Source organism: Lepisosteus oculatus, chromosome 3 (genome assembly GCF_040954835.1).
Source record: "Lepisosteus oculatus isolate fLepOcu1 chromosome 3, fLepOcu1.hap2, whole genome shotgun sequence".
Lineage (NCBI taxonomy): Eukaryota > Metazoa > Chordata > Actinopteri > Semionotiformes > Lepisosteidae > Lepisosteus > Lepisosteus oculatus.
In genome coordinates this window covers 8,122,299-8,132,568 of record NC_090698.1, presented here as the reverse complement: position 1 = coordinate 8,132,568, position 10,270 = coordinate 8,122,299, and the positions used below count along the sequence as shown (strand labels likewise).

Below are 10,270 nucleotides of genomic sequence, written 5' to 3'. Positions count from 1 at the left end.
GGAAATGTCCACAGCCTCTACATCAAACTATCAGTGAGCTAATTATCTTTTTTTTAAACCTCCGGTTTTTCATCGATGCGTAATTACGCACTAACTGGAACCCGGGGGGACCGCTGTGTACACACGTCCACAACGCGAGAAATACTGCTCAACACGGCTTCGTGCGAAAAAACCGTATATCACCATAGGAAGCAGAACAGCGCAGTCTCCAATTACCCAGACTGTAAGCACGGGAATAAAGTTTTGCTTGATTTCTGAAACCCTTTCTTTATGTCCTGTTTTCATTCAGGTAAGGGTCAACTATATTCACAATACTGACAGCAGAAAGATTCAAATATTCTTTACTCAGCAGCTTATTAAAAACAGCTCCCATGATTTTCAAACCGATTGTTTACACAGAAGACCGACACAGCTTTGCGTTCTGAATCTCTTTTTCTCGTGCTTCTATTTAATGTGGCACTATGCACTGGGATAGGGGAATGCTGTTCACAAGCCAATAGCTTGTGTCGTGAAAACGCTGAAGGGGTGCCAAAATCGTTTTCGAACTTCAAGCTAACTTTACCCCGGTGTTTAACCGTAAGTATTCACTGTAAACAATGACCCGTCTATTCAGGAGAAATGAGTCTCCATGATCCTCCTTCACTTGAACTATAATGGCTTTTCCACGGGGTGGATTCAATATCCTGTCCTCCTGCGTGTGAGCTGACCGAGTTCGGGTCCTCGTGAAAATCTTCACTCTGCGAACCTGAACGTCATCACGTGCGAAAGTCTCGGTGGCTTTAAAAAGAAGGAGCTCGCAAACAGCAGGTATCGTGGTTTTGCGAGTTGTTTTCATTTCAAGATGTGGTTTTCTAGTGGTCTCGCCTTTCGGCTGTTGACCTTGCTGTTCCTCGCAGTTCTGTGTGATGCTGCGCAATGGCGCGCCCGCGCTAACGTCCAATCCGGCATCAGGCGCAAGGGGGTCGCCTTTCTGGACTCGCCTCTGCTGCCACGGCAGCAGAAGCAGCAGGTTATCCGGGCTGTGTCGGCGCAGTGCGGGGAGAGTACGATCGTGGTGCAGGTCAAGACAGACCTGTTCGGCACCGGGCAGCTGATCAACGCTTCGGATCTCGGCCTGGGAGACTGTGCGGTCACCCGGCAGGACACCGCGGCGCAGCTCCTGATCTTCGAGGCTGAGCTGCAGGCGTGTCGCAGTGTGCTGAGTGTAAGTGGTTCTGCCGTTGGGCAGCTTCGGGTTCTCGGCAGTTGGGTGACTGGATCTGTGATCTGTCTAGACCGTGGACGAGCAACTGGTGTACAGCTTCTCTCTCAACTACACCCCGAAGCCGCTGGCCAACACCCCCATAGTGAGAACGAATGGCGCTGTTGTGGGTATCGAGTGTCAGTACATGAGGTGAGTCCTGGAGGAGCAGCAGGGCTGCCTGCCTGGAGCTTGACTCCCTGCTGACACCTGCCTCCTGTGTGCTAGGCTCCACAATGTGAGCAGCAATGCCCTGAAGCCCACCTGGGTCCCCTACACCTCCACCAAGTCTGCTGAGGATCTGCTGGACTTCTCCCTGAGCCTCATGAGTGGTAGGTCTCCCCTGAGATGAAGCACGGTGTGACTGTACAGCCAGTGCAGTTGGATCGATGGGATCTGTGCTTGAGATTGGGGTTCCTTTCCCATCCAGATGACTGGCGCTCCCAGAGGTCCTCCAATGTGTTCTACCTGGGGGACGTCCTGAACATCGAAGCCTCCGTCACCCAGGCCAACCACCAGCCCCTTCGGCTCTTTGTGGACAGCTGCGTGGCCACCTTGGTCCCTGACCAGACCTCCACCCCCAGCTACTCCTTCATTGAGAACAAAGGGTGGGTGTGACCTCGGGTGGCTTGAGCTAGTGAATACTGCCTGCCGTCTCTCCAGTTCTACACTGCCTTCTCTCCTTTCAGGTGCCTGACTGACGCCAAATCCACAGGCTCCAGCTCGCAGTTCATGCCAAGAACCCAGGACACCAAGCTGCAGATGAAGCTGGATGCCTTCAGGTTCTATCAGGATGCCAGGAGCTCAGTGAGTACTTGATCCTTCTGCTTTTATGGGTTTGTGAATGTTGTGGAACAGCATTTCCATTACAAGCCCCAGATGGAGGCCTGGGTGTAGCTTGATCCACTCGTGCTCTTGGCAGATCTACATCACCTGCCACCTGAAGGTGACTCCTGCTTCCCAGAGTGTGGACTCCCTGAACAAGGACTGCTACACTGAGGGCAGCAGGTCAGTGAGGAGGCAGGGGGCTGCTGTGTCCAGCTGGTGCTCAGGTGAGGGAGCTGCTCTGACCCTGTGTCCCTGCTGTAGGTGGAGATCAGTGGATGGGAGTGACCAGGTCTGCAGCTGCTGTGACTCGAGCTGTGTGCCAAGTGTACGATCCAGGTATTGGGGTGGCAGGAGCAGGAGGGACCTGGCTTCTACAGGGGGTAAGGCACCCTTGCTCTGCCGCTCATGGCATGGATCTCCTCGGGAAAGTGGGGGTCAAGCAGTGTGGTCTACAGCCAGGCTTGTCCTGCTCTTGTTGCAGCTCCTGAGTGGGAAGCTGATGCCACTGTTGGTCCCGTGTTTGTGCTGCAAGAGCAGGTTGCTGAGAGGCCAGTGGAGGCAGAAGGCCAGAGCTCCCAGCTAAGAGCAGAGGAGGGCAAGTCCACAGGTACTGGCAGGAGGTGCTGTCATGTCGGCTGGCCCCTCTCCGTGGCAGTGCCCACTTGCTGAGGCTCCTCTGTGCTTTCTTTCCAGGCCTGCCTGTGGAGGCTGTGATCCTGGCTGGTGTGGTGACTGCGGTGGGGCTGGTCTCTGCTGCTCTGCTGGGGACAGTCCTGCGCAGGAGGAAGCAACACAAACCCATGAACTGACTTGATGTGAATGAGCAATAAACTGGTTGCAAAGGGTCTCTTGTCATGAGCTGCTTCTTGCTGTGCTGGAGGGGGGGATCTGTATGGGTTGGGTATGAATGCTGTGCTGTCTAAGGCTACTGCCAGTCTCTGTTACTCTTCACTCTTACAGTTAGTCCAGCAGACTTGACCTGTGGTTTGGAAGAACACCAGCTGTTCAGGTTCCTGTGGGAGTCTCAGGCTTGTTCCTTAGTATCTGCTCAATGGCAGAAGAGCAGGGACACAATCATGGTGGGGGAAACAGCTGCCCTTTCAAGCTTGCCTGGAGGAGTGTCCTACTTGTGCAGGAGAACTTATGCCATCTCCACAGTATCTTTGCAGAGAGGATTTTAGGATTGTTTATGGTCCTTTTGGGCAGTAGACTATAGGATTAAAATGTGGAACTGCATGGCGATGCTAGGGACTGAAATGCTTGTCTTAGTGGGATGCAATTGTTCCTGTCCTTCACAGGAGAAGTAGAATTTTATTCACGAACAGGAGCCATATGACATCTCTAGTATTACTAGCTTTGACTTGAAGTAGATCTTACCTTTAGGCACTACTTTAAGGCCATAACTGAGATGCTCCTCCTCAACTGTGGAGGGTGGCCAAATGTATTTTGAAAATGTTAATTGTTGGAAATCCTGCACAGGTTAATAGAATGTCTTGGTTTTTTTTTTTTAAACCAATGTTTAATGTGGAGACCTGGTCTACAAGTGATGCTACTCTAGGTCCCCTTAGTCTCCAAGAGCAGGGAGATACCAGCCCTGCTGTGGAACCTGAAGCCCAGAGGCTCCACCTGAAAACAAGAGTACAAAGGAATGAGTAAGGAGGCTATTCCTGTTTCTGTGCTAGTCTCTCTATCCTCTCACAGGTTTCTCTTCCGACGTTCTGATCCAGGCTGGGTGGCGATTGCTGTGGGCCCTGTCTGCATTGCTATGCTGTGAACTGTCCTGTCCAGGAGGCATAACTAAGCAAAGCCATGAGTTGACGAAACTAAATATTGGAGCACAACGTGATCTGTCTCTCCTATGGGTTTCTTATCCAGCTTTGATTGACAATCTCTTGAGTCTCTGCTTGAAACCTAATGCTTGAAATAGGCTTCCAGACATAATTTAGTTTGCTTACAGCTAGAAGCAAGTTTACCGTGTTATTGGGGGCGGTGTCAAGTGCAGCCCTTTGCTGTAGGGTGCCTCTGAGATTAAGACTGTAATTTTCATCCCCCTTCATAATGCTCTGCTCTTACTGCAATGAAAACAGCTGTTAGCAAGAGTTTGGATGTGCAAGACACTTGGCTTACTTTAATGATGCTGGAAGTACCTGGCAGCTACAGTCAACAAGCTTCATGCCCTTTCTGCAGTGCACGTTTCCCCTAAAGTGCACAAATAGTAAGGGGAGCTGACCCAAACGCTCAGCAAGGCACCTTAGTACTATATTCTGGGCTGCACTTGGTCATACTGCAATCACACTCTGTCCCTTTGACAGATTCTTGCACTTTGTCAATGCTGAGTAGCTGTCTCTGTAACCTTTGTTCTGGGGGTCATATCTGTAGTCCTTGAGGAGCAGTGACCAACCAAGCATGTTGTAGGATTATATTCTCCGTGTACTAGACTTCTCTAAGACCGGGGATGACTATTCAGACTGTAATACAGAACATTGGAAGTGGTACCTTCTTGAGTGCAGCCATGCAATATGAGTGAAGCTAATAGTCTTCCTCAACTGGGTACGGGTGCAGTGATAAAACTATTGAGGATCTTGGCTTGGGAATCCTTTCTAAATTTGGAGGTCTTCAATCTCAAACATGGAGTTTAGAATGTTTTCCTGACCCATTGAAATGGTTGTATAATGAACACAAATTAAAGAGCAACGCTCACAATCAATATATTCTGGTGGGCATCTGTGCCCTTGGGAATCCATCACAGTGTGCAGTGTCCGGTTTTTCATGGTAGTATTTCTCATGACCCTGCTGTGTGATTTTTGCAGTATAACTCTCTCTCATCCTAGCGTTAATCCCGCATCAGCAGGGTCCACTTGTCGGCCCGTCTCCATTTAGTGGTTTGAACCAAATCTTTGAGCTGACGTTGCCATTAAATGCGACGAGAATACTCCAACCGGCACGTCGCTCCGCCTGCCATCGGAGGGGGGTGGGGGAAGAGGAGAACAAAGTAATGTAGCCAATTCATAGAGGGGGATTATTAGGAGGCATGGCAGGACGCCGGGGTTACACCCCTACTCTTTTCGAGAAACGCCCTGGGATTTTTAATGACCACAGAGAGTCCTCGGTTTTACATCTTATCCGAAAGACGGCGCTTGTTTACAGTATAGTGTCCCTGTCACTATACTGGGGCATTAGGACCCACGTGGGTCCTGGACAGGACAGTTCACAGCACAGCAATGCAGACAGGGCCCACAGCAATCACCAACCAGCCTGGATCAGAACGTCAGAAGAGAAACCTGAGAGGGGATAGAGAGACTAGCACAGTATCCATACAAACCATATACTCATTCCTTTGTACTCTTCTGTTTTCAGGTGGAGCCTCTGGGCTTCAGGTTCCACAGCAGGGGTGGTGTCCCCCTGCTCTTGGAGAATGATAAGGGGACCTAGAGTAGCATCACCTGTAGACCAGGTCTCCAGATTAAACATTAGTTTAAACAAAAAAAACCCAAGACATTCCATTAACCTGTGCAGGATTTCCAACTTAATTAGTATTTCCAAAATCCATTTGGCAACCCTCCACAGTTGAGGAGGAGCATCTCAGTTATGGCCTTAAAGTAGTGCCTAAAGATAAGATCTACTTCAAGTCAAAGCTAGTAATACTAGAGATGTCATATGGCTCCTGTTGGTGAATAAAATTCTACTTCTCTTGTGAAGGGCAGGAACAATTGTGACCCGCTCAGACAAGCATTTCAGTCCCTAGCATCGCCATGCAGTTCCACAGAAATGACATTTTAATCCTATAGTCTACTGCCCAAAGGGACCATAAACTGTCCTAAAATCCTCTCTGCAAGGATACTGGGGAGACTCCACAAATTCTCCTGCACTAAAAGGACTCTCCTCCAGGCAAGCTTGAAAGGGCACCTGTTGTCCCCCCATGATTTTGTGTCCCTGCTCTTCTGCAATTAAGCAGATACTAATGAACAAGCCTGAGACTCCAACAGGTACATGAACAGCTGGTGTTCTTCCAAACCATAGGTCAAGTCTGCTGGACTAACTGTCAGAAGAGTGAACAGTAACAGAGAGAGTGGCAGTAGTCTTAGACAGCACAGCATTCATACCCAACCCATACAGGTCCCCCCTGCAGCACAGCAAGAAGCAGCTTGCTGTGCTGCAGCACCCCCTGCTGGCCTGACTAACACGCTTCCAGCAGCAACCTTAGTTTTTCCCAGGTACTGACCATCCAGGTACTGACCAGGTTCACACCTGCTGAGCTTCAGTGGGTTTTTATATAACTGTTTATATAAAACAGTTATATAAAGGGTTTAGTATAACTGTTCTACACCAAAGCACCACTTTCAGTCTGGAGGAAAGCAGTGTTTCATGCTAAAATAAGAGGATGTTACTCTCCTGATGTTCAGCAGGTGTCAGTATTCTTGCAGCACGCATGCATTGCTCCATGTTTACCACATGTGTCTTAAACTAGCGGCCTCAGGTTGAATTCATGAAAGGGTGAATGCCTCGTGATTTTTATTCCAATACGAGTAGTCAGTTATACAATTAACCCAATTATTTTCAAAGACTTGTAGAGGAATTTTCTGAGGGCGTTTTACACTTGGTTGCCCAAAACATTCACCTCACTAAAGGACCAGTAACTGTGCTTACAAAACAACTTTGGGGTTAGAACTATCCCCATTAGGAAGTTATTAAACAATTGGGCCAATTCTGTAACTGAGAGTGCAAGCCTGGAACAATTCCAGAAACTAGGTTTTCCGGAAACTGTGTTTTAGACCCCATATTAAGCACAGCACACGTTTCTGAGCTCGTACTGTAGATGTTTAGTTCAGATTGCAGTGTTTAAAATAAGGAGACCCGCATTTACCGTAAATGACTTAACGTTATTCACGAGAACAGCATTAATCCAGGAATTAACAATAAAGCTGCTGTCCGAAAGACAGCGATGTTAAACGACAAAATGTATTCAACAAAAGCTGTGAACTGAACCTTTTCCTTATTCGATGTGATTTCACATAATAATCAATTAGACAATGCGGTGTCGTCACGAACAGAAAGAAATAGTCGATTTTATTACCTTTACAACTTCTCTCCCTTTTAAGTCACTTAACACAAATTGAATTGCGGAGGGTAAACGATCTTTTCACTGTCTATTAACTGAGTGACGAGAGCCCTGTGTCAATTATTCAAAATCAAAGCAACAGCGGTCCCACCTGGGACTTTTAGTGACGCACCCATCAGGTCCGCTTGATTGAACAGCTGTGCCCGCTGTCCTGCCCTGTATAAATAAGAACGAGTGCGTACTTGGGTATCGTGGTTGGTGGTTCTAATACTTCAAGTGCAGTTGGGCGAATAATGGGGTCTTTATTCAAAGCGCTGTATGTTTGGGGAGTTCTGTTGTTGATGGGCGGCTATTGCTACAGCTGGCGGATTAGCAACAAGGAAATCCCGAAGCCCAGCACTCGAGCCAGAGTGCGCCCCTACCAGTCCGGGCACTCCTATCGTAAAGGGCAGGCCATGGTATCTCTTTCCCTGCAGGGCGAGGGAAGAGCTTCTGCAGCGGGCAAGACCGTCACCGTGCAGTGCCACGAGGCCACCGTGGATATCACGGTCAGCGCCGACCTCTACGGCATCGGCACGCCCGTCCGCGCCGAGGAGTTGCGGCTCGGCCCGCTCTCGGCTGGCGGCTCCTGCGGCGCGGCGGCGGCGGCGGCCGGGTCCGGGGGCTCGTTCCTCATCCGCGCCAACCTGAGCGACTGCGGCACCGCGCTCTCGGTAAGAAACCGAAGTCCTAGGGCGCCGCACTGTTAGGGGCTACCGCTGAACTGAAGAGAAGGGTGGGACTTGGAATAGTAGCTCGTCATAAAGCGGGTCCCTTGCGAATGCGGATTCGGGCAGCGCTATGGTTCTGTTCGGTTGCCTTGCGCCGATGTCCTGGTGTCCTCTAAAAGCTCGTATAGGCGCACTGCTGCTGTCGGCTTCCGACTCGCGAGTCCACGCTGATCTCCTGTTCTGCTCCTAGTTTGTGGGTGAGATGCTGATCTACACCAATCAGCTTTTCTACACGCCCGCCCCCTCTCCTGGCGGAATTATAAGGATGAACGGCGCAGCCATTCCCATCGAGTGCCGTTATGCCAGGTGGGTGGTGTTTGCTGGCCTGAACCGTAACGTCTGAGCTGCTTGCAGCCCTGGGTTTTAACCCACCCCTGGTCTTGGCATTATGGGTAAACTATCCTGAGTCTCCCGTTCATTCTTAGGAGATACAACGTGAGCAGCAATGCTCTGAAGCCAACCTGGGTCCCCTTCACCTCCACCAAGTCTGCAGAGGATGTCCTGGACTTCACTCTGACACTCATGAACGGTACTCTTTTTCTTAATGTGCTTCTGTGGATCCTGCTGGCCATTGGCAGAGGGGGATGTGCAGGAGACTTGACTTTACTCAAAGTACAAGTATAGGAGAGTTGAGTGTCCAGAAAAGCACTGTACATTACAGGTCAGGAAGGGGAGTCCCCTCCTCTACCTGGATGATGCACCAGTACACTTGACCTGCCTCTTCTCTTGATGGGGAAGAGAACAGTAATGAAGTTGATCTATAGATGGTGATTAGGAAGCCATGATTGCTGTAAGTCAGGGGGGAATTTGGCCAGGTTTCTATTAATCAACCTAATCTGTCTGATTTTAATGCAGATGACTGGAGCTCCAAGAGGTCCTCCAATGTGTTCTACCTGGGGGATGTCCTGAACATCGAAGCCTCCGTCACCCAGGCCAACCACCAGCCTCTGCGGCTCTTTGTGGACAGCTGTGTGGCCACCTTGGCCCCTGGCTGGACCTCCACCCCCAGCTACTTCTTCATTGAGAACTATGGGTATGCATTAAATGTCACTAATGGGCCTAAGCCCCAGTAGGTCAGGTTATATACCTTCTCCATGCCCATTTGCTGTAATTACAGGTGCCTGACTGATGCCAGAGTGACCGGCTCCAGCTCTCAGTTCATGCCAAGGTCAGTGGACACCAAGCTGCAGATGAAGCTGGATGCCTTCAGGTTCCATCGGGATCCCCGGAGCTCAGTGAGTTTTCCAGCCTCTGTTCAACTGGGATCTGAGCTGGTGTGGCTTGGCTGTGAGCTTCTGGTCTGTTCCAGATCTACATCACCTGCCGCCTGAAAGTGGCTCCAGTCTCCCAGGTGGACATGAAGAACAAAGCCTGCTCCTATACTGGTGGGAGGTAGGTCTCGGTTGTCCATTGACTTGTTGGTCTCCCCTGTGTGGATCCTCATGCAGTGTCTCTCCTAGGTGGAAGTCAGCAGATGGGAGCGATCAGGTCTGTGGCTGCTGTGATTCCAGCTGTGGGAGTGGCTTCAAATCCCGGGCTTCTCTCCGCTGGAAGAGAGGGGACTTGTCTTCCACGACTTGTAGGTTTCTTTCCTGTTTTAGCCATATTCCCTGGGTTTCTGTCTCTTGAGGGTGATGTGTATTGCAGGGTTGGACTGGAAGAGTGATGCTACAGTGGGTCCCCTAGTTGTTTTGGATGGGATGCAGGACCCTTTGGAAGAAGCTTTTGTCTGAATGATGGGGCTGATAACCTGGTGGGTGAGAGGCTTTGAGTTTCCCACTTGGGGGAGGGGGGGGAAACTGTTCTAGATTTATATAGTTGTTAAAAGTCTTACAGACTTTTCTTCCCCTCTTTTCCATTAGGATCTTCTGGGACCCTGGTCAGACAAGAACAGTCTCTGGATAGCAGGTGTCTCTCCTCTGAGAATGAGCCTTTGTCCACCGTGTACCTGACAATGAAAATAAAAAGTAAAATTACTACCATCTCTTGAGTGTGAATTATGGATGCCAGTACCACACTGCAATACTCTGTACTTTAAGGAGTGTAAAGGTTGGGTTGTCTTTCAGCATGCTTTATTTAGGCTAAACACGGTTTAGCACCTGCATGTTCTATTTGTTGACTTGACCATTCTGTTGACAAAATGGTGTGTTTTTTTTTTTCCTGCTCTATAATAGATGGGTCAAGTCCATAATGTATAAATGGATCTTGTTTCTGGGATCCTCTTCTTAAGGTGAAAGCAACTGAAACTACTTGTTCAAACTAATCCAGCAAGTGGCCATAATAGACATGGTGTGCTATAGTCTAGATGACCTGGAAGCTTTACTGTAGACTCTAGGAAACAAGTTTTAATTAGGTGTGGCACAAAAGAGTGCT

General features: G+C 49.5%; 1 protein-coding gene and 1 long non-coding RNA gene across 2 annotated transcripts; both read left to right on the top strand.

Annotated features, from left to right (window-relative positions):
* The first annotated feature begins 812 nt into the window (after positions 1 to 812).
* Positions 813 to 9,874, top strand: LOC102684434 (uncharacterized). The gene is made up of 16 exons (XM_069187602.1): positions 813 to 1,204; positions 1,275 to 1,393; positions 1,469 to 1,572; positions 1,671 to 1,848; positions 1,930 to 2,047; positions 2,163 to 2,243; positions 5,426 to 5,445; positions 7,357 to 7,840; positions 8,088 to 8,203; positions 8,323 to 8,426; positions 8,753 to 8,930; positions 9,015 to 9,132; positions 9,207 to 9,289; positions 9,358 to 9,476; positions 9,545 to 9,650; positions 9,760 to 9,874. Exons 1-15 carry the CDS (start codon positions 842 to 844, stop codon positions 9,628 to 9,630), a joined length of 2,271 nt encoding a protein of 756 aa, XP_069043703.1. The 5' UTR covers positions 813 to 841; the 3' UTR covers positions 9,631 to 9,650; positions 9,760 to 9,874.
* Positions 2,244 to 2,913, top strand: LOC138232998 (uncharacterized). The gene is made up of 2 exons (XR_011187432.1): positions 2,244 to 2,675; positions 2,762 to 2,913. It is a non-coding gene; the product is annotated as an uncharacterized lncRNA (long non-coding RNA).
* Positions 9,875 to 10,270: the final 396 nt, after the last annotated feature.

Coding starts and splice junctions, on each gene's coding strand:
- LOC102684434 (XM_069187602.1), top strand. CDS start 842: ATGTGGTTTTCTAGTGGTCTCGCCTTTCGGCTGTTGACCTTGCTGTTC. Junction 2,244..5,425: donor AGGACTGCTACACTGAGGGC/AGCAGGTCAGTG, acceptor TTCTGTTTTCAG/GTGGAGCCTCTGGGCTTCAG. Junction 9,290..9,357: donor TGCTCCTATACTGGTGGGAG/GTAGGTCTCGGT, acceptor TGTCTCTCCTAG/GTGGAAGTCAGCAGATGGGA.